The sequence below is a fragment of the Pseudochaenichthys georgianus genome, chromosome 14, assembly GCF_902827115.2.
Source record: "Pseudochaenichthys georgianus chromosome 14, fPseGeo1.2, whole genome shotgun sequence".
Classification (NCBI taxonomy): Eukaryota; Metazoa; Chordata; class Actinopteri; order Perciformes; family Channichthyidae; genus Pseudochaenichthys; species Pseudochaenichthys georgianus.
Window position 1 is genome coordinate 29,021,610 of NC_047516.1, and position 25,126 is coordinate 29,046,735.

At 40.3% G+C, this 25,126-nt stretch overlaps 1 protein-coding gene across 1 annotated transcript in view; it reads right to left on the reverse strand.

Annotated features, from left to right (window-relative positions):
- Positions 1 to 2,915: 2,915 nt before the first annotated feature.
- Positions 2,916 to 25,126, reverse strand: part of gabrb4 (gamma-aminobutyric acid type A receptor subunit beta4) — a 61,437-nt gene continuing 39,226 nt past the window's right edge. The window contains 6 exon segments of the mRNA XM_034099642.2: positions 2,916 to 9,604; positions 9,843 to 9,932; positions 10,518 to 10,774; positions 11,824 to 11,976; positions 15,046 to 15,183; positions 21,728 to 21,810. Coding sequence (XP_033955533.1) covers positions 9,251 to 9,604; positions 9,843 to 9,932; positions 10,518 to 10,774; positions 11,824 to 11,976; positions 15,046 to 15,183; positions 21,728 to 21,810 — 1,075 coding nt within the window. The 3' untranslated portion in view covers positions 2,916 to 9,250.

Here is a 25,126-nt window from a genome sequence, read left to right on the forward strand (position 1 = left end):
CTCTGGAGCAGAGACCTCCAACGGTCACACATAAATTATCTGGAGCTTTTAGCGGTGTTCCTCACCCTGAAACGCTTTCGGCCTTTTCTCAGAGGACATCATGTCCTCGTGAGGACAGACAACACGACCACAATATCGTATATAAACCGCCAAGGGGGTTTGCGTTCTCTCCAGTTACACATGCTGGCACGCAAACTGATCTTATGGAGCTGTTGACGTCTCCTCTCTCTGAGAGCGACGCACGTACCAGGAGTGATGAACCTCGGGGCGGATCTGCTGTCCAGAGGTGCACCACTATATGCAGACTGGACTCTACATCCAATAATTGTGAGTCATCTGTGGGTGCGTTACGGCCGGGCCGCGGTGGATCTGTTCGCATCAAAAGAAAACGCTCAATGTCAGCTGTTCTTTTCAATGCGCGATTTAAACGCACCGTTAGGCGTGGACGCGCTCGCGCATGCTTGGCCTCCGGTCCTTCTGAACGCGTTCCCACCCCTGGCTCTGATACCCCCAACTCTGGCCAGAGTGAGAGAACAACGCCACACACTTATCCTGATAGCTCCACACTGGCCTGCAATGTACTGGCTGGCGGAGATATATCAGCTGCTGTGCGGGCAGCCGTGGCAGCCCCCACTACGCAGGGACATACTGTCTCAGGCGGGGGGGGGGCGATTTTTCACCCACACCCAGAGCGCTTGGCACTATGGGCCTGACCCGTGAGTGGTACAATCTGAATACAGTGGGACTCCCTCAGAAGGTGATAAACACTATTCAGAGTGCAAGAGCTTCCTCCACCGGGTCCCTCTACGACTGTAAGTGGAGGGTGTTTGAGGAGTGGTGCCTTAAAAAAGGACACATCTCTTTTCAATGTCCTGTCGGGGTGATTCTATCATTTCTACAGGACCTGATTGATAAACACAGAGCTTTCTCTACGATCAAAGTGTACCTGGCTGCTATTGCTGCATGCCATGTGGGCTTTGAGGGAAAGACGGCTAGCCAACATCCCTTCGTCTGCCGTTTTATGAAAGGGGCTCGCAGGCTCCTCCCTGTTTCCAGGTCACTGGTGCCCTTATGGGACTTGGCAGTAGTTTTAGATGGGCTCACTCGACCTCCATTTGAACCCCTGGAAGAAGCTGACATGAAGCACCTGGCTCTGGCATCTGCCAAGCGAGTCAGTGACATTCATGCGCTCTCTGTACATCCTTCATGCACTCAGTTTGCCCCGGGACAAACGAGAGTGTTGCTGAAGCCCAACCCTGCCTTTGTACCTAAGGTGGTTGGCTCATGTACCCCCATTGACATTGAGGCATTTCCTCCGCCACTGTGTTCCTCTGAGGAACAGCGGCCGAATTTGCTGTGTCCAGTTCGTGCTTTACGCACCTATATGGACAGGTCAAAAGAATTTCGATGCAATGACCAACTCTTTGTATCCTGGGCTAACCCTCATAAGGGCAAGCCCGTTACCAGGCAACGGCTCTCCCACTGGATTGTGGAAGCGATTGCTCTGGCTTATACAAGTCAGGGTTTGCAGGCACCAACGGGCCTGCATGCTCATTCTACTCGTGGACTGGCTACATCCTGGGCTTTGTTCAAGTGTGTTTCCATCCAAGACATTTGTGCAGCAGCGAGCTGGTCCTCACCGCTCACTTTTGTCCGCTTTTACAGGCTAGATGTCTGTGCTCCAAGTGTGCCCCGCGCAGTGCTGGGCCCCGTGTTGAGACAGGGTTCTGCCTGTTAAGTTCTGGTTGTTTTTGTTGATTTTCGAGATAAGCATGTCTAGCAATACGGGAGTTTCAATATCCCATAGTGAGACATCGAACGGAGTGTTATGAATGAGAACTATAGGTTACTTTCGTAACCCCAGTGTCAGAGTAACATGAAGTGAGATGTCTCACCAGACGGCCCTTCTTGCTAAGGCGAAGCGAGAAGAGGTGCTTATTTTGAATGACGCTGCGACGTAGCGCAAGCTACTTAAAGGGTCGGTGGATTCCCTGACGTAGACGTCAAGATCACCAGCCAATCAGGATTGGCGTAATGAGATTGATGCTTCTGTTTGCTCCGCGATGAGGCACATCCCATAGTGAGACATCTCACTTCATGTTACTCTGAGGCCTGGGGTTACGTAAGTAACTTATAGATTTTAAATGATCAGATGGTATTAATAATGTTGCAATAGACCCCTGTCAGTTCAATTGGAAGTGAAAACGAATTCAAGTCCCTGTTCCGGGATTTTCTGTGGTGAGGGCAACTAAACAATTTATTTCCTTTAGACCACAAATTGTACAAAGGTTGTACCCAAATTACCAAACAACCTTAACAATGAATCTATAAAATCAATGAGCTGGTTTGGAAATAAATAAGCTGTTTCCTAATGCTTGGAGGCATATGGACTGATAATATTTCAAATGTCTCAATGTCTCATTATTGTTTCTCTTCACTCAAGGTGCAGTCAGCGGATGTTCAAGCTCAGTATGGAGAATACAAATAAAATCCAGATGTGTTGTCATATATAGCACCATGTCCTCCACCAGAGGACAACAAGTCCCAACTGCATCCGTCCTTGGAACAAAACAAATTAATTATCTAGTGCTTTGTAGACGTAGAACTGCAAACTGCCCCAGAGAAGCCTCAACACTATTTTATCTAGTTTTCTGCTTACGATTGATTTTTGCAATGTCATATTTGCCAACAATGTGAAAGAAAAATAACTATTAAAAAAGTTGCTGAACTTAAAAGGGGGCAAATAGTACACTTGTGAGCAGGAGTCACTTTGCATTTTTATTCAGGAAATAGGGTAAGATAGAAGGTATCTTCTCGTAAACGCGAATGTTTTGTAATTAAATGTTTCTTACATTTTTTATTTCTGAACTGTACAAGTTCATATCAAAAGCAAGACACCAACTGGGAGGTGAGAGCTGACAAAAACCTGGAATAGCAAAGAAGACAACCTGATTTATCCCCCGTTTTGCAACATTGTATTCTATTTACCTTTACGGGCTCATATATGAAAATAAGCTCATTTTCTTACTGTATAAGCCTTTATTTGTAAAAAGTCTGTTGTTTGAATGATAACCCTTTTTATACCACATACTTGAACACCTTGTATTTGTAAAAAACACATTTTGTTCAAACACCTAAAAAAGCTGATTGACACTATAACATTAAATTGCACTGACAAAAAAAATACAACTTCATACTACACAAATGTTGATTCCATGAGTACTGATACTCCAAATGAAATCAAACACCTTATTAAACAACTGAATCAAATAAGCGCCCAATGTGAACAAAAACAATTACAGTACAAAAACCAAATGCATTTTTCTTCCAGTGCCAGTATATCAGATGAATTACATTTCCTTCTTATGATAAAACAACAACAACAGTAAGAATAACAATCCATAACAAATGCAACAAATACAATAAATCAGAAATTAACACAGAAATTAACCAAATCATTTACTAATTCATATTCAAAAATGTGTTGGTCTTGTGGGTTTCTTTCTTCTTGTCTGTTGCCATTTTTATAAAGTGTTGTTAAATCTTTCCCCCTCACTGGTTAAACATGAGTCTCCCTGGTGTGCTCCAGGGAGGAATACTGATGTGTAACTGGGAATCAGCTTCTTCATCACACAGTAATGGACAACAGACCGTAACCAGAGGCAACTTATTAAAGAGAAAATACAGGGAACACCCACTCAGTGTGCAATCACATGGCTTACGTTCAGATGCTACTGCGGAGCATCCTTTACATCCGTTGTAGTTGAAGGGCGACTGATGTTAATGCTTATGCTGAACCTGATAAAACTACAGCATGCACTCGGTGCATCTATTCCAAATTGTGTGCTTTACAGTAAATACATCGTCTATAAGTACATGTCTGCGATTTGCACGGGTCACACCATGTACGTTTTTATTTTCCCTCCAGTTTTACAAACAGCTTTGTTTTACAAGATTTAAAGAGCGGACTGTAAAACAAGTGCAATTTGAGCATGTAAACACTGGATGTTTCTTTTTCCTGGCTGTGGGGATGAATTCGGATGGTGCGGAGTAAAAATATATGAAAATAAACCTTTCAAAACTCAGGTCATGCAAAACAAAACCTACAAGGTACGTACAAAATAATGAATGCACCAGCAAAAGTTCTTCTAACAGTGAGGAGTCTGTCAGCCTTGTTCTGGTGTTTGGTGGATGAAATTTTCTTGTGTGTTCGTGGTCTGTTCTTTTATTAGGGGCTCAGTTTTAGGCTAACATGCATTGCTGTTATCTGGGAGGGGTGTAATCATAGGTGAAATGCCCTAACAGAAGACTGGAGTCAACAAAATATGTCATGATTCATAACTTTTAGCATAAAGGTCCTGGCTTGTAATTATACCATGACAATACTGGGCTTGAGTTACTCAAACAAACCAAGGTGCATTAGTGGAACTACGTTAGTATTGAGAGGGCAATTCCCTCACATTGCTAAACGTATTTACTCCCAGGAGCTACACCGCACAGACATAAACTTCTATTGTTAGCAAGTGAGCAGCTGCACTTGGGCATTTGGCCAAGTGCCTTGCTCAAGGGCACATGTGACTGTCTTATTGAGGAGCAGGAAAGAACATCCCACTCGCCTTCTTAAGGCCATCCTGCTCCTCAAGCCTCTATAAGCCAGCTAGCCTATCATGCCCTTAATATTTTTTCATAGACTCCCGGACAATTGGGTGACTTGTTGATGTCTGAGGTAAACACTGCAGGTATACTGTGCTGAAATCTAACCCAACTTTTAAATTCGGGCGTATTTAATGAGAAAGCCCACCCAGAGAATTTCATTCAAGATGGCACCGTCCCGTTCGCTGACAGTGAACCAAGGCCTGCTGCAATTTCCAGGAAATCGTTAGCAGCGCTAGCCTCGTTCTCGATGGAGCAGGTGAACCAATACAAGCTCAGAGCCACCAGAAACTCCGTCACTGTGAGAGGACTTTGCATTGATTTCTCCATTATTCTGTTCACACCATGTATTTCTTGTGTTTCATTTTTTAGGTTTCGTTTGCAGAAGTATGCCAATGCTAGAGAAGCGGTCCATGCCATTAGCAGTGAGGCTAGCTGGTATTACGAACTGCCATGTTTTTGTTCATGCATTAAGAACTATTAAGTGAAAGATATCATATTTACAGTACAATTCACATGTAATTACACATATACACTAGAGGCAAGAAAATTCACATTGAAATCAGTTCAACACTTTTTTTTTCTCCTCCTCTACTCCTCAAACATATGTGTCAAAAGGAATGTATCTTCTCTCTTGTATAAGCAAATATCCTAAAGTAAAAGCATAGAAAAGAAGATCCTCACAGCTTTTGGGATGGATGTGCTGATTTCATGTCCAGAAAGCAGGTTAAACATGTGTGAGATGAGTGCTGAGTAGATTTTGCGAGCATGCAAGGGCTGCGAAGGTTTCTCCTCTGTAAGCGTTCAGAGTTTAATAAAGATATGCATCAAATATCTCTCAAAAGAAGATAACACCTGAATAGGCATGTTTGTATTCATTTCTGGGAATTATCTGACCTGAATAAGAATCTAACAGTTAGTTTGTGTTACAAAACGTAAGGTCAAGTTGAGGCCAAAGAGTAGGAAAAGGCTTCTCTCTGGTTCTATTGATTTACTTAGAATAACACTTATATTGTTTACTTAGGTCCCATCTTTTTTTTTTCCCACAATATTTGCTTGCACTGGAAAAAAGAGTATCCTCACACTTTCAATAAAGATCCATCATATTGCCTTTGAACAGTTTGACAAGCTGTTAGTGTGATCCCCCGGATGAAATGATGCAAAGAAAACACTTAGGAAAGGGCATTATTGGAATGAACTTGCATTCATTCAACTAACTATAACCACCTTTCATATTTTTATTTCTTAAGGTCAAGGTAACCTGAAACATGAGTGTACCCTTGAACCAACCATGGGAGTTATATCCTCTGCGGGGAACACAATAAGGATCTACTCTTTATCTTATTGCAAAAACCAATTGGCAAATCTATGTCGTAATTGCATCATTTCAAATGAGAAGTTAGAATTGCAGCATGCAGATCTTAGGAATGTGTCTTGTAAGTTAAAGGGGACATTTACCAATTCGCCACACCAATTTCCAGTCTGCTTTACAGGTTTGGGAAGAACTACTGTATATGTGGGGGGAAAGTACCCTTTTGTGGCTCCAGAGAGTTTTGTGTTGTCGAATAAATTGGCTCAAGTGAAGTCACTTGAGTAAGCTTGGTCTGAAGACTAGAAATTAGAGGATTAAACAAATCTGAGGGGGCGTGGAGTAAGAAAGACGTGAGCTGAGCAGGGCGCTCCTCACTTCTCCTTAAGGCTAGCGCCTCGAGGCTACATTAGCCGCTACTAGCATGTGGAAACAACTGATGCTACTGTTTTCAAGTTCATTGCATTATAATATTGCCTCACTTCCATTTGGCAACTTTTAAAGAATTTGTGCACATATGCTGCAATTTCGGCCTTTACTCTTTCCACAGTGTAATACTCAATATGTACTCTTTATATAACACAATATAAACTGCTAATTTAGTTCATTGCGGCACAGCCTTCTCATAAATAACAATAAATTAACTCTCTTCACATTTAAGACTCATCACTATGTTTTGGTCTAATCCTTTGGACCTCACAGTTGACTGGAGAGACAAACAACAGATTGTTCAGCTGCAGACGGAAACAAAACACTCAGCTCAGTATGTTACCCTCGTCCTCATCTTCCTCCATATTTTTGTGGATTACTGGACACTTAAAGGGGATCTTTTTTTTCTTTCTCTTTTCACGTTCAGCACAATGACAACAATATTTCAAATTCAAATATATAAACCAGACTGGAATCACAGCTCAGGCCACGTCACTGTACAAACGTCACTCTGACTCACGGAGACAAATTGCTTTCTGATCAGTATTCCTTCCTGCAGACCGTATGCACACTGCGCTCCAGAGGGGAGTGGATATTTCTCAGGATAAATGACTCTGCAGCCATTCCATCTTCCTCTTGTCCCTGTGTGTTTGTGTCTGTATGAACATTTCGCTTTCTTTTTCCCATTTGTATTTCTCAGGTACACTGCAGCGTATTCTAATCAGCCAGTCACTTTTTTTTGTTTTTGTGTGTTTCAATGTTAGATTAGTCTGATCTGCACTTCTGCTGAAGCTAAACAGTCTTTGAAGGATATTCAAATGTGTTTCCCCCGTACAATATCCACAGTTTACTGCCTCATAAACCACTTCTCTGACCTCATCTAAATGCAGGCTTCTGACTACTTAAGGCATGTTAGATTAAGGACTTTTTATCCAGATTTATGAAACGGTAATGTGAGTCATTTGGTAAATTATTAAAAAACAAAAATGACGATGCCAACCACGATTTAATAAAGCAACGTCCGAAATAAAGAATTCATAACGTTTCCTATGTTTTAGCATTTTTAAGACTTTTGAAAGATTGATTTTGGATATTTTAATACCAATAAAGAATTTATTTAAAGATGATTGAGCTTAGCTAATTAAAGTAACATTAAGGATTCACAGGAACAATCTAATTTCCTTCACTTTTCGTTGGTGGCTGGTTTCCAAAACCTTAAAACATGTGGTTAGAAGATAAAGGTCCTATAGGAGTTTTTTTGTTCTGTTGCAAATGACCCTGAGCACTGGAAATGCAGTGTGTGTTTTTATGTGTTTGAGAAAGAAACCATATGATTATAGGCCTTTTGGTTGTTATTTCAGTTCATGGCTATTAATCACATTTTCTCCCCGAGAATCACCGCATCATTCCCGATGAGGCTGATGCTTCTGATCCTCGGGGGTTCGGAGCATATTTGTGATGGCACTGATTGAGATTGAAATGTTGGATCCTTCTCCTCACACATATTCTGCCCGGGCTGCCCATCACTATCGCAAATACATAATATTGCCTTCACGAACTGCGACTCCAACACGAATGCAAAACAAACGAATAACAAAGAAATACTGAATGACAACTGGTCAAACTGCGGGCTGATATGTTGACTCTTTTTTTTTTTTTTCTCTTTTAAATATACATGTCCTTACATCTCTGCTGTGGAACCATTTTCCAAAGGAACCGCAAAAGCAATCCTCCCATTTCCTTTTTAGCAAACACAAAGCAGGATATGACGTCGATGGACTCTGCTTCTAACGAGCACGAGAACCAGTCAATAGGAGGAAATAAACAGCACACCTTCATGAGAATACCGAATGATTAAAATGTATAGAATATTTCTTCTTCACACAATCAAAATGAGTAATGCATACCTTTGACTCTTTTATCTTATAATGCCCTAGCTCTAGAACATGTTCCGACACTCTCTGAAATCACAGTATTTTTCAAGACAAAATCATATCTACAATAATCAGCACTTGTTTTCAACCATAATGAAAAAGACCCGCCCCCTCCCGATACCCAAAAGACGTGATAAAAACAACATGAGAAGAGAAAGGAACACAAGTTTGCGTTGACTCTGGGGGGGTGGGGGAACGCGGCGGTCGGTCATCCCATCTCTGGAGCCCGTTAGGCCGGATGTCTGATAAAGAGAACGATACCACTTCAAAAAACCCAAGGAACAACACATAATCCAAACAAGGTTGCTGTACATAGTAGAACCGGAGATTTTCCGTGCATGTTATCCATGGGCGATGGGTGGGGTCGTGTAGGGTAGGGGTGGTGTGGAGGCGGCGGGGTCAGGGGGGGGGTTGTCAAGGATCTCACTCAGCTGATGCCTGAACAGACGAGCCACCACTGATCTCATGAGCTGCAGTCGAGGATTTCTGATTACAATAAGTATCAATAAAAAGTCAATGGGACTCTGAGACATCTTTTCCCTCACAAGAGTTTCACTTTCTCTTTTGTCTTGTGGTTGTTGTTGGTTGTTTTTTTTAGCAAAAATATCATGCAGTCTTTAGTTCCAAAAACCCCGGGTGGGATCTCGTGTTTGTTTGTTTGTTTGTTTCTTCCGGGAGCAAAAAGAAACTCAAAGCCTTGAAATTCTTCTCTCACAATTACTCTTAAACATTCAAGTCATCCTATTAATACTTTGTACAGCAGAAAGGTCCTTCGGATTTCACACATGTATATATAAATATAATATATATAAATATGCATATACATATGTTCAACTTGTATATGTGTATACATATTTTGGAACTGTATCAAAGCCAATTTAATGTGCTCTCAAAATATGGCCCATGATTCCTAGTGGGATGCACGTCAATTCACATAGTACAACCAGTAGATTAGGTTGAAAAATCCAAAGGTGATAGGGAAAATGACCCGGGACCACTTGTCAATGGTGCTAACATCTGACAGGTTTGGGATTTTCAACTTGAGCTTGGAGGATCGTCGTCGTAGCCGGCAGTTGGCACGGTTACGCATGGCGCTCCGGTCCAGCGAGTGGTGGCTGAAGCCGTCTCGGGGCGTCATGGGCTTCCTGAATTGGACCCCGGAGCTGTCGAAGGACATGACGGAGTTCCGAGAGTCACTGACGCTGCTCCCCACGTCTGAAGGCATCACTTCGTTGTTCATCTCCATCGTGGTGAGGAGGATGTTTCCATAAGCATCCACCTGCCAGGACACGGAAACAGAGTCAGCGAGGGGAAGTGTCGAGCAGTAGCCCCCAAAAACCCCCCTTAATAATTCATTTAATTTAGCTGTCAAAATACAGGGATGGTATGGACTTTTTGCATGCCACAGAAATAGTTAGCAAATAGTTTATCCATTAGTGACTTTTCACAACAAAGTGACATTCTGACTTTACTGTGAGGGCTGGACTACAGCTGATATGATTTCTAAATACATGTACCCCAACTTTTCTTTGTTCCTCGAGATACAGATTTCTTCGCTGTGTAAATGACCTGAAGGTGTTGGTTTGATACGACGCGGAAATGGAGTCCTTGCAATGTGAAAGAAAAAATGAAGAGAACATTAAAAAAGGCTATAAAATTCCGGCAAAGAAGCACATATTTCTCAAAATTACACTTTGCATATAGACATAAAGTTTACAGTAAACAACTTTGAATAAGCATTTACACAACAACAGGGAGGGGTGGGCTTCATTCAGTCTGACAACTTCAGCCATATTCAAATTCAATGCTCATTCTGTGTTTTTTTTAGCCCATTTTAGTTTTAAATGTTATCATACAAAGTAGCAGAATGAATGAAGCCCACAGCTATACAGAGACAACAACCTAAGTAGGGAATGGGAATGTTTACACCACTGTCGAGCTAGATGAATAGCTATCTCAATGAAAAGGGCTATGCTGGATAAAAAGCAGTCAGTGCTTGAGAGCAATGGATGATGGTTGGTGAATACATATTGGGCTGTGGTGGCATCAGTATGCTTCTGGGAGATTACTTCAGGGAATGCTGCATATGTGTCTGAGGATTAAATGCCTGGGAAACTTATGAGCAGAACACAGCTGTTTTGTACTTGAACCCTGACTGACACGGAGAGAAAGCAGGAGATGAAGATGCAAACCTGTTCCCTTAGGCGCTTCTCTTCGTATCTTGTGCGCTCGTTGTTGGCTTTGTTCAGCCTCTCGTTGATTTTCTTCTGTTGCGCAGGGCCCCGGCCAAAGAACACGTAATTTACAAAGGCATATTCGAGCAGGGCCAGGAACACAAACACAAAACAGCCCATGAGGTAGACGTCGATGGCTTTCACATACGGAATCTTTGGGAGAGTCTCCCTAAGGTGGGTGTTAATTGTTGTCATGGTAAGCACCGTTGTCACACCTGAGCACAGCAGCACACACAAAGACAGAGAGGTGAGCGTCACACACTGGATCAGCATTTAGACACTTTGTAATGACATCATGTGACCAGCGTTACAGCAACTCGTACAGTGAGAGGTTTTCAGATTAGGGGTGGAAGATACACTGTTATAGACGATGACTGTTAGAATTATACATTTAAATATTGATAAAACACATACAATTACAATGTGCACTTAATTCCTGTTCTGTTCCTGCTTTATCTCCCCCCACTACACACATGAGTGTTATTCATTTGATATAAAAGAGACAACATGAAAAATAAAGTTAGCTAGACATTTGACTTGATCTTTAAATATTGCTAAAATGTCAGTTATTGTGAATTATTTTGGTCAAAATAAACATGACCAACATTCTGTGGCTGGTAAGAAGCAGTTCATTGTAACTACTTTATATACCGTCTCATCTAAAACATCATATTTTGTGAGACGATGTTACGTATTGGATGTGAAGTCTAAATCCAGTGTAAATACAGTGCATTAAAAAGTAGATTATGTAGATTATAAGAAGTAAAAATGTGCAAAGAATTGGATACTCAAGTGAAACTTGCAAAAATTGCAATTTTAGGAAACGTTGTGATATTTGCCTTTGTAGACCATTTACATGAACAAAAAACCTATACAACACACTACAGAAAATGTCTGTAATGTCAAGAACATCACAAAAGCTGGGAGAGTGTCATTAAGTTTCGTTAGATCATGAGACGTTCCGTGTTCTGCTTTAATTAGGACACATTTGTTTTATTATGAGTCAGCATGTCTGTCTGGCTCACTGATAGAATGCTGTAAGTGCTCTCAATATTACTCATCAGTCCATATTTAGACATCAGGACGTCATTATTCCTGCAGTCCGTGTTTAAACAGCACTAGTTGATTTGAACAAAGTTCCACGTGCCAGTAAGTGCAGGTGCACAACAATGTAGAACATGTGATAGCCCTATGCTCTTAGTTGCTGTTATATCACTGGGTTTCACAGTTGGGACTTTAATAATGCTGCGTGGCTGTGTCTTACCCAGGGCCACCCGAGCTGCAGAGGCATCATAATTGATCCAGAAGGAGACCCAGGAGAGGATGGTGATCAAGATGGAGGGCATGTACGTCTGCAGGATGAAATATCCAATGTTCCTCTTAATCCTGAAACTCAGCGAGAGCCTCGGGTATGAACCTGTAAGGAGAAAGGATGGAGGGAGAGTTTGGGCAGGGACAGAGTGAAATCATTGACAAAAAGGAGAGAATAGAGAAGTGGGGGGAGAGGTCGCTGGCACAACTTAGGAGTTCCAAAGTCTGCACTTTGACAACGCGCAGGGTAGTCATTTCTCCATTTGTTCAGGTGGAGCACTTAATTTCCCCAAAGCGACGGATTCCTTTCCAGGGACAAGTTCGATTCCAATTAAACATGGCAGAAAGTCGCAAACGAGGCAGATTTTTCTGCAACCCCCTATCTCAGCAGGCAGCTCAGCATCCCTCTGAGAATTGTCACAGAGCGCTGCTCGGCCTTCCTTTCGCACTTTCTCCGTCCTCCAAACATTAACAAAAGGGCATTTTAGAGGCGCACAATTGCAACGCATGCCTTTACACTAAGAAAAGGAAGGAAAATATACAGTAGGTGGTAACTCATTCCAGTGAACAGGAAGAATATCAGCAGCTAGCGCCAAGACGTTAATTGCTCTTTTGACTGCACTTTAATTTAAACACGCTGAACAATACAACGCTGAGGCAAACAGCAATATAAACATCAAGGCAGGCTCCATCTGCTTCAGCTCTACATATTTACGAGGCTGGAAACAATACAAATTGCTCTAAATATAGTTAAATTCCCTTCTTTGTATTCCATTTACACTTTTATTTCCAATATGTCACAGACGGAAAAAAAAGTTCTTAGATAAGCGTGATGGTTTTAATCTAAAAGGCGATTTGCTGTGGGGAACGCACAATGATGAATGACCTCATCATCTCCAGGTTCCTGTAAATCTTTTAATGAATCAATACCTTAGCAACATACTTAATCAAACCTGAGACAAGTGGCTTAGATCACCCAAGTACATCCTAGATTAATGGAGGCGACAAATGTTCACGGGTTTCATTAAAGTCAAACGTGAGGGTAACACTTGGACTTGGACGATTTGGTGGAACTGAAATGAGATTACTGACACATTCACACTGAGATTTTCTATCACTTTTTCTTGTTGTATTGGACTTTATTTTACATTTGAGCTTGTTTTAAATGCGAGTGCCTTTTTGATACATGTCAGAGAATCCTAGAAGTAAAAGCAGCATTTCAAAATGTATTCCGATTCATTTACTCAATACGTGTAAAGAAATCTATCCTAATCAAAGTCTCACAATATTAAAGTAATGTCTGTGGGCTTAGATATGTCTCGTAATTATTTGTGTGAACATAAAAATAATTTGTGTGTAAATATGTGATTTGCAAATGTAAGACAAATCAAGATCAGCAAATACGCAAAAATATTTTTACAAATAAAAAAAAGATCTTTGAATATCTCTTTAACATTTACAACTTTCGATCAAGCATTTGTGAATCCATTTTGTATTTGTGGACCAAAAATCTCACATTTCCGCATGGTTTTCAAAGTAAGAGCATGATGTTTTTGTATTATAATGAACAGCGGAACGTTAGATGCATTATTTATCACCATCATCAATCATCATGTTATAGTGATACAGTTAGTTTGTGTTAGTTTATTGGTTCAATACAGCATTGCAGTTCAATGCTGTATTGAACCAATAAACTAACTGTATCACTGTAACATGATGATGGTGATAAAGAATGCATCTAACGTTCCGCTGTTCATTATATTACAAAAACAGCGCATTAAACAAACCATCATGCTCTTACTTTGAAAACCATGCGGAAATGTCGTGATCAGCAGGCCATCACGTGGTTTTCGAAAATAACCGAGTGACACGAGTAGATTTTAGCCGAGACCGGCGGAAAGGTTGTCTCAAAACTCTGCGTGTGTAAAAAGACGATCCACGAGCAGAGATTTGAGATCCACAAGCGCATTTTTGGTCGACAAATACAAAATGGATTCACAAATGCCTGATCGAAAGTTGTAAATGTTAAAGAGATATTCAAAGATCTTTTTTTTATTTGTGAAAATATTTTGCGTATTTGCAGATCCGTTTTACATTTGCACATTTATTTGTGAGTTTGCAAATCTTTTAAATGCATTTGTGGATGGTGTTTTACATTTACAAATCACATTTACACACAAATTATTTTTCCGTTCACACAAATAATTATGAGACATATCTATGCCCATAAATGTAACATGATTACGTTCTGTAACTTTTGAATTAGTTTACCAAATGAATAGGAGAGAAGAGAAGACGTTTTTCGCCATCTTCTTGCATTTAAAGCAGAACAACATAAACAAAATTATAAATGAAGCCTTCCAGCTATGAGAATCCATCATCATCCAAGGACTGGATTAATAAACAGCCCTGTTTTCTACATTGAGTTTGTTTATAATTAATAATGGCTATCAATAATAGAATTTCTTTTTTATTTCCTTACAATTTCATTTAATTTGTATTGAAATGTTTCATTTAAATATTTCAATGACACTTGTAATGAGATGTTTTATTCATAAGTGTCATTCATATCATATAAAGAATGTTTCCTTTCATTAGAGACTTAATTTAATTTATAGTGTATTTCTTTTAGACAGAAAACAGTTTAAGAAGCTTCTGCTCAATTGATAATATTTGGCGAGAAAAATAAAACCATTACATTATTTGACTATGTCTGAAGTATGCAGTGCAAGGTGCAATATTGCAGGTAGAATGTCAGTAGGACATATCTACAGTATTTACTGTGTGTTATTGCTGGGAAATGCATGCGTCACACATAAAAAGAAATAGGCAACAGAGTATTTAACTGAAGGTCTGATTCCAATTGAATCACTGAAGATGAAATATGCCAGAGTAAATGACTGTAGTTAGAAATAAGTGCACATAAGAAAGCTGAGATGACCACCTACAATCTGTCATGCATCGAAAAAGGAAATTAGTTCCTGCACGACTCACATATAATCATACTTCCTGTGACGTGTTTGTGACGTGACGTGTGACGTGTCAGTGACGTGTTTACGGATGTGCTCACGCAGAACTCGCAGCAGTTCGAGAGGTGTTTATAGACAATGTAGCAATCATTTGGTGAAGGCGGTTGACACCTGCAGCCCAATTAGAAGCATGTTTGTCTCCTCACCTGTCGTAAACTGGACCTCCCTGGACACCAAGCGGAGCTCCACAATGGAGAACTGGGGTAACTCCAACTTGTCAACGCCCGTCACAGCGGTGTCCCCTCCCTGCCAGAAGAATACGATGTCATCTGTGGTGTATCCGTCTGTGTCAAGGAAAGGGCAAAATCAGGAGGGGGGAAGAGAGGGGGGAAGAGAGGGGGGAAGAGAGGGGGGAAGAGAGATAAACACGTTTCTATTTAAAGTCTGTTAAACAATAACGACTAAAAGTCGCTCTTACCAAGTACACATTTTACAAATAGAAAAATTGTATATTTCTATGTATGTTCTTACAGTGACTCAGTTGTGATCTTAACCCCATATTAACCCCAAACCAGAACATATAAGTATTACAAAAGTATACCCTCTATTAAAGCACTCAATAAAATATATTTTTTTCTACCCATTTTCTTTTCTTTTGGACAAGAGCAATGGAAAACACATAAGATAGATATACATAACAATGGGCCAACAGCACATATTGTAAGATATAGTTTTTCTTTTTTTTAAATTGTACCCTTTGGCCATGAGTTGCACAGCAGCAATAACAGTGAGATTTGTCAATGTCCACAGCTGTCATTGGGATTACATTATGCTTGGTTGACTCATTATTGCCAATAATCGTATTTTTTACCATCACCCTGTATTTACCTGATCACTAATTTCATTATTGAAGATTTCCAATAAGATCAACAATGAATACAAATAATACAACTTGTTTGTTGGAATAAAATAGTTTCTATTACGCCTATGTGTATAACGCATCATAAACGTAGTTCAAATGCATTACAATGATTAATCATAACACATTATCAAGCATTTTATTATGACTGATAAAGTCAAGAATCATACTACACAGAATTGTAACTCATTGACATTTTTTTGCAGTGATCTTATTTTATTATAATTCCAATAGTAGTTATACATTATAATCTTGTTATAATTCATTATGCATTACTTTCCTGAGGTATAACACAGGTATAATACAGTACATCAACAGCTGGTTATTAGCCATTTTTGTGCACATTGTTTGTTTTAAGTCAAATGAAAAGAATAATAAATCTAAAATGTTGGGGAATAACCAGCATGTATAAAATAATATGAAACTTGAAGTAATATTCATTATAAAATGCTCAATAATGTGTTACGAAACAATTAAAAGTTGTTAAAATGATAACTAGATTATATTGCATTATAAGTATGTTTTAAATAGATTATAATAGATAGATATTGGCGTCATGGAAAATGCTTCAAAATTGTTCTGCTTAAAATAACAAAGAAGAAATCACAGCTTTATAAAATGAATCCTAAAGGTTCATTTTGTATGGCAGTTAGAAGATGCGGTTTGAAGAGAAATGCTTCCTCCAGTAGGACCATGCGGCACCGAAGACGGCACTAAAACAAAAGACCTCTTTGAGTGGAAAACAATCCCACCTAGGACTTAAATCTGCTATCACATGCTCAACTGTCCAGACTCCTATGGAGCTTTAAATCACTGCATGCATTACTACCTGCATGCATATTTATTAACATGTGTCACTTGGTATAGCGCTCCCACACATTCTCAACTGGCAGTGCAATTGAAAGTGACCACAGCAGAAGATTTATGTCAATAGGCCAGTATGCATTCACTGCAGAGCAATTCCTCAGTGCGGGAAGTGTTACTACATTTCACATCTTCCCCCCCCCCCCGCGTCCAGACCTGGATGGCATTAAACTCACTAAGGGACCAGGATTCATTACCATTAAATCTCCCTCTGAGGTTATAGGCTAAGGAAATGTGACATTGTCCATGAAATTGAAACAGCTGCCTGCCTAATCAATCACAGTGATTGTTAATGTGCATGACTCCCACCAGTGCAGAGCAGAGCACGAGCAGCAGATATTCCTGCAACTTTTTAATTCACGGCATATCCATATTTCATTGCTTACTGATGTCCCCGAGGATAAACAATCTGGAACAATGAGAACCACAAATATCTGCTGTATTGAGCAAGAGGGTTGACTGATGGAGTGGTCGTTGAAAATGATCGCGCAAATACCATTTTAAATTACAACACAAGCACATTTTTTCTCCTGGATATTGATTTATCTAAATAAATGCATTCTGAGAAAAAAAGACATGAAATGTCAATTAAATGATATTGTGTGATATCAGGAAAGTGTGCATTTTTATGTACATACCTGATTATTGATTTTACAGATACAGATGCAGACGGCAATATCAGTGCATGTTCCACATTGTTTTTAATTCTCTAGTTTTCTTTATTTTATTTTTACATATCAAAGTCAAAGTCAGCTTTATTGTCAAAAACATGTGTTATACATACAGAAATCTAAAAATAAAGGAGTTACCTGTGGAGAATATACTACTACTCTACGTGTGAAAATAGTTTCCTGTTTTATGTTGAAATAAATCAGGAATATAATTATATCAAATCAGGCTTATGTGCTTTCTAGTTGAAAGTTAGCCAAGGCGATTAATAGCACCCTCATATCTGTACGGTAAATATGAAGCTCCAACCAGGAGATGGTTAGCTTAGCTTAGCATAAAGAGTGGAAACAAGGGGAAACAGCTAGCATGGCTCTGCCCAAAGGGAACAATACACACTAGAACCTCCTTACCTCATTATTAACAGTGTTAGGGAATAGCTAGAGTTAGGTTAATAAATGACAACATATATTTAATGTAATCAGTTACAGTAACTGAGTTACCCTTGAAAAGCTAAATGTAACATTCTGTTGCTCTGTTCCAATATGAATTCAAGATGATAGGTTAAAACATGTATTATAAATGTTATCAAGTTACATTACTTCTTTGAAGTTATTGAAATAGTTACTATACTATATTCATAATAATAAAGCAGCAAGCAATCCGTACATTTAAAAAATATACCTTCCCAACACTGATATACATTTCTTTGTTTAATCCAGACTATTTGTTGTTGTGTTGTTATTATTTCCCTTTTTACAAGAAAGCAGATACAATTATTTCCAAAAATCTCCTCAATCTAAATGAGTGCATACTGTGTGTTATTGAACTATTTATCTGGATATCTACATACTAACCACATCCTTAATGAATCATTCCTGATTAATCTGGTGCTCAATGACACTTAGCCAATAATTAATTATGACTTCCTTGTCACATTCATACGTGTTGCATGTGCAAATTATTCAGGGTAATGATTTTTGTGGATGGTGGGGTATTTATTCAACATTAGCATGACACGTATGTCATGGTACGGGATAACAGCCATTTTGAGGGTGAAGTAAGGTCCCTAATATAAATGCTCTCACTTAGCCTTCACCAGTGTCAATGTGCATCAGCAGGCACTGTGATTTCTTCACTATCCCTCAAGACAATCATCAATGGAGATGTCAGACAAATGGTACATATGGGCAAAGATGTGAAATAGCTCACTAATGGACCCTTGAAAATATATCACACAAATGTATTTACAGAAAGAAAGCACTAAGTAGTATATTAGCTTTTAGAGGTACAAATGTGACAATATTAAAGGGGCTCTATTCTGCTAATTTTCAGATTTCATAATTGTATTTTGAGAAACTTCCTCTGTAGGGAATTTGGGGATTTTAACCTTTGCAGACCATTTACATGCACAGAACAGCCTGTCCTCCTACAAAAAACGACCATATAGGTTGATTGTTCAGCAGCTAAATACGACCCAGAGACACGTTTTAAAGTGTAGCCCCTCTAGTGGTCGTGTAAGAAACAACATGCTCCTGTCGATTGCAAAAGCTCCGGAGGGTCGTTTATTCACAAATAACCCTCTCTGGAAAATCCTAAATTGTGGAATAGTTTGGCCATTAAAATGCTTTTTTATTAGATTTCTAGCGAGAAGTGTATATTGTACTTTTATAATCCACGTCCAGTGGATGTGTAGGATCTACAGTTTGATAGATATACGAAGATGATTTGAGGTCTCGCCAGGAGAACGTGTACTGTATATGGGGCAACTTCTATGTAAAGTTAGCGTGGGTGAAAACAGTATTTCCGGTCTCGAAGTTTTCATAATAAAACCGGAAGTATTCCCCACACTGTCAAATGATTACGCAGTGATATCTCCATTACTCATCCACTAAAAAACATCAGTTTATCCTTATTAATTACACAATATTGATTGGTTTAAATTGTGTACAATGCTTTTGTGTTTTTAACCTTCGATTCGGAGAAACAAATTGTTTTTTCGGAGTTTAGACACGACAGAGTTTCCGAAGACACTACACTACCCAGAATCCCCAGCTATCGTTTGGGACTACAACATCCGCCTTGCTTTACAAACCCTGTGATTAGCCCTCAAGCTCTGTGATTGGATATTGGAGTGGCAGTGTGACAAGGTTACGCTGAGCGTCAAAGCTCTTTGAAATGGAATGGAACCACGCCAGACTATCCAAAACTGGACTTGGACGGGTCCAGCCCGGCCCTCCCCCCCAGAATTACACTTGCTGTGTTTCGCAACATGTTCTATGGCACGTCTCTACTGGGAAATGTAGTTTTAAAAGACGTTTTCGTATTTCCCACAATTAGAAGTTGCCAGTATTAAACTGTATACATCCCTGGAGGTTTAGGGGACACGAAACACATTGGTGTTATCAAATTTAAAACATATAATTAATACATGGGTGAAAATTGCTTGTGTCCATAATGGGCAGCATTAATACCACATGACAGCTGGACTTATGTCTGTGACCCCTCCTGTTGTTAATTGATAAGCCTGAAACATGCACTTGTCAAGGTTCAGATGCACATTTAGCAAATATGGCAGTAGCCATCGATCATCTTAAGATAAGATACTTTATTGATCCCAAGTTGGGAAATGTTTTTGTTACAGCAGCATGTACTACTTTGTTCTACTCCACTACAATTCAGAGGTTAACCTGGTATTTTTACTCTACTACATTTATTTTTGTTACTTTGCAGATTCTGATTAATGATGTGAAATATAAACAACCCTTAAATCAGACTTTAGTTACACCTGAGTAAAATTCAGCCTTATCAGTTTGTCTGTTTTGCACATCCTCCTGTTAATATCTTTGGACGTCCTGCACTAAACTGTTTTACTGTAGAGATCACTACAGTATTTTCTAGATATTTTCCATTCTATATTTCTATCATTGACCCCTATTTTGTATGTAGGCTACTCTTAATATTTAAATGTTTTCATCAATAACTAAATAAATATAACTTATTCAACAACTACATTCAATAACGTGCTTTAACCACTAGGAGGTGCGGGTTAGACCAGTGGTCTAGTTAATAAAACATAATAATATCGTACATAATATGACTATTCACTTTATTGTGAGTTTAAAACAGAACGGTAAAGGAAAATACAGTTTCAGTCTCTCGATTTGAAGCTTATGCATTGTACCATGAACTTGTATAGACCTGTAACAGTCAACTGCATGAGGAGTTGGAAAGGTAGTTCAGAAAATCAGTAATATCTTTAAAAACTACAAAAAAGTCCCTTTCTATCAGCTGTGCACCGTTATGGTGTAAATACAGACTATCTACTAATTGGATCAAATATAAAAGTCAGCCGAATTAGTGTTGATACTGCAAGGAGACGTATTGTGTGAAAATAAATGGAAGATGTTGTTTAATTGTTGATATATTTATGGTTCACGTCACGTATTCAGTTTTGGCGGCATCTCTTCCAGTTTGTCAAAAGGTCTTCTGATCAGGGCTCTATAAATACATATCTAGGGCAGATATGTAATATTTAATGCAGCCGAACCGTGTATTACAATGCCATTATGTGATGACTTCCAAAGAGAAAAGCAAGAACACTCGGAATAAAGTATTATTATTATTATTTTTAATGTTTTCCGATTTCATATCACATAAACACCATATCCCGACGTGCATTGCGGCGTGATTTTAGCCTATCAAAACCTCTGAAAAAAGAAATGTGTCTCTCAGAATCGAAAGAGAAAAACCTATGGGAAAAGCATTGTACACAATTTAAACCAATTAATGTCGTATAATTAACTAGGATAAACTGATGTTTTTTTAGTGGATGAGTAGTGTAGATATCACTGTTAAATCATTTGATCATTGGTTTTATTATGAAAACGGCGAGACCGGAAATACTGTTTTCAACCCGTAACTTTACATGGAAGCTTGCCGCATACACGTTCTCCTGACGAAATCTCAAATCATCTTCGTAATATCTATCAAACTATAGATCCTACATATCGACTGGATGTGGATTCTAAAAGTACAATATATACTTCTCGCTAGAAATCTAATCATAAAGCGTTTTAATGGCCAAACTATCCTACAATTTAGGATTTTACAGAGAGGGTTATTTGTGAATAAACAACCCTCTGTAACGTTTGCATTCAACGGGAGCACTCGAGGCCGACAATTTTAAAACGTAATTATAGGTCGTATTAAGCGCTTGAACAAACGACATATTTGGTCCTAATAAGGGCTTAAAACAATCGACCCATTTGGTCGTATGAGTTGGAGGACTTGTTGGCACAGAAACCTATACACACTACAGGAAAGGGAATCACAATAGGGCCCCTTAAGATAACCTGGTACAAACAATGTTCAGGAAATGTGTTTGAAGGTTGCTGTAAGTTTAGTATTAAAGGGAGTAAAGTAAAAAAAATACTCACAGCTTTCAATCTCCAGGGTGCAGTTCTGTTCATCAAGAGGGTACCTCCTCAGATCCATCATGCATGCAGCGGTGGTGGTTATTCTATGAAAAACAGACAGAAACACAGACAAATATTTCAGTTATATTGTAAAGATGTGGATACACACGAGTTGTACGTACGTATGTTTTCCTACAAGTGAAAGAAATGGTTGAGAGAAAAGTCATGGTGTTTGAGAGATGTACCAGTGGCTGCCAGAACGAGCTTCAAGGCCCCCCCCCCAAGGATGTGTGCTCAGCCCCCTGGCCTACCATGCTGTAAAGGGATCTGCTCCATCCTACATCCAATACATGGTCAAACCATGCACTCCAGCATGTGCACTTCGTTCTGCATTGGCCAATCGGCTTGCTACTACCTCACTCCGAAGTGGAACCAGGTACACGTCAACAAAGACACACCTGTTTGCTATCCTGGCTCCCAAATGGTGGAGCGAGCTTCCCACTGATATCAGGACAGTGGAGAGTCTACATATCTTCCGTCGCAAACTGAAGACCCACCTGTTTAGTTTATACCTTGGCGAGGAATCACAAAAAACAAAAAAAACGCACTTAAGATTTGTGCTTATGCACTACCACTTACAGTGATATTGCTTGTTTGAAGTAAAGTTATCAGCACTGTTCTTGTTGTCCTTAGTTTGAATTCTATGTAATGTACTTGAACATGTTGGACACTATGATGAACTACCAGTATGTCCATCACTAAATACAGTTGCAGAGTAATTATCTTGTAGCTGCAGCACTCACAGCTAATATGATAATAATAATAATAATAAATTGTATTTCTATAGCACTTTTCTTGAACCCAAAGAAGCTTTACATTTGGGAGGGAGGGTAGACAAACAAAAACAAAGCCAAAAAGAAACAAAGAAACAAAACAGAAAAGCAGTCAGGAGGAAGTTGGTTGAGAGGGGGGGGGGGCACTTATGGATACAGAGTTGAAGAGGTGGGTTTTGAGGCGGGACTGGAACAGGGTGAGTGACTCAGACTCACGGAGGTCTTGGGGGAGGGAGTTCCAGAGCTTCGGGCTGCCACAGAGAAGGCTCTATCCCCAAAGCTCCGGAGTTTGGCCTTGGGGATGGAAAGCAAACTGGCTGAGGTGGATCTGAGGGACTGGGGTGGTTGGTAGAGGATGAGGAGGTCAGTGAGGTAGGGGGGGGGGGGGGGGGGGGCAGATGGTGGAGGGCTTTGAAAGTGAGGACCAGGAGTTTGTAATGGATGCGGTGTGAAACGGGGAGCCAGTGGAGATCTTTGAGGACCGGGGTGATGTGATGCCATAGCCGCGTTCACACTGCGGTACTTTTCCCACAAAGGTTCATGCGAACTTAGTTCATGATCGCGTTCACACCAAAAAGAGCCGGTACTAAAAGTAGTTCATGCGAACCTTTTTACCCTCTCGAAAGTCCCTGCTAGAGAGCAGGGACTTTCGAGCGGCTCTTTTTTGAGAAAAGAGCTATATTCCTGATTGGCTGTGCGAATTGCAAACCACGCCCCGTAAAACTCCCAAAAAGTTTTGTGAAGCCGCCATTTTATTTTCCTCGCATTAGCATTATTAGCATTAGCATTAGCCCAGCGCAGAAACGCAGAGAGACTCACTTATGGCAACACAAAATAAAACATGGGAGCGGTGGAGATGAGGAGGTGTCGGCGTTCTGGCGATTTACTCGGAAGGCTTCAGTAGAAGCTGCTGGGACTCCCAGCAGCTTCTACTGAAGCCAGTCCCCAACTCCGGGGACTTCCGGCCGGGGACTTTGGGCGGCAGTATACGCCGTGAAGTGGGTTGCGGCCTGCCAGTAAACCCAAAGCAGAAGAAGAAGAAGTGACGTCAGCGGCTTCATTTGCCTAATCCACCCCCAGGGACTTTTTCTGGTGTGAACGCGATCTGTACTTAGTTCATGAGAACTAAAGAGTTCGCATGAACTAAGTTCGCATGAACCTTTGTGGGAAAAGTACCGCAGTGTGAACGCCGCTCATGATTTGGTGTGGGTGAGGAGTCTGGCGGCTGCGTCTATTGAGGGATGTAGTGCTGATGCCGTAGAAGAGTGAGTTGCAATAGTCAAGGCGGGAGGAGATGAAGGCGTGATTGAGTCGCTCAGCTGCAGGGCAGGTGAGAGAGGGACGGAGTTTGGCAATATTGCGGAGGTGGAAAAATGAGGTTTTTACAACTTGACGGATGTGGGGCACGAGGGAGAGGGTGGGGTCAAATATAACGCCACGGTTGCATACCTGGGTGGAGGGGGAAACAGGGGTGCCATCAATGGTGACTGTCAGGTTGGGGGTTTTGCTGAGGGTGGATTTGGAGCCGATGAGGAGGAGTTCAGTTTTATTGCTGTTGAGTTTGAGGAAGTTGTGTTGCATCCAGGATTTTATTGCAGTCAGACAGGATTCGATGTGGGTGAGGTTGTGGGGGGATTTGGTGCTGAGGTAAATCTGTGTGTCGTCAGCGTAACAGTGAAAGTCCAGGTTGTAGTGGTGGAGAATCTGACCAAGGCGGAGGATGTAGATGATGAAGAGGAGGGGGCCGAGTACTGAACCTTGGGGAACACCTTGGGTGACTGAAGCTGTGGCAAAGGAGTGGTTGTTGAGGGAGATGAAGTGGGATCTGTCGGAGAGGTAGGACTTTAGCCACCTGAGTGCAGTACCTTCGATACCGATGTCCTGCACTCAGGTCGAGGAGGATGAGGATGTTGAGGGAACCGGTGTCAGCAGAGGTGAGGAGGTCATTGAGGAACGATGTTTCATAATAAAACATAAGTGGGTTTGAATGTATGTAACGGTGTAGTTCAGGGTCATGGGAGCTGGGCACTGCCTGTGTACTTGTGGAAAACCGTTGCTCTCCTAAATACAAATCTTTTTGAGGGGAGTTTCTGCAGTATTTTTCCTCTTCATGCAGAGACTCTTAAATATGATTTATCCTTCATGTTTCTGTGAGTAGTCTGGAGAAGTATTTCCTTTTATATGGATCACTAACTGCTCAGCATCTGGGGTTTTGTCAATGCACTTTATTTATTGCTCGTTCCAAGATATGCATTTCTGTCAGGTAGCTTTGTAAAATATGTATGCATTGCAGTTTATTAATATCAATAAATCCAGTAGCCCAGGAAAAACAGCTTTGGCTACAAATTACACATGTAGGGGTCTCTGGCATATAACTGAAATATTAACTGCTGCAGCACATTTTAGTAATTACATCTCTGCTGTTTGAACCAGCTCCTATGTCTTCATCATACTAGCTTGCTGCCCTCCTGTGTAAATGAAACACAAAAATTAATTTCCAGCTCATCATCTCGGTGTCAGAAGCCACCGGCACGCTCCCCCGAGAACGTGCCAGTGGCTTCTGACACAGGAGCCTGATGAGTGTTTT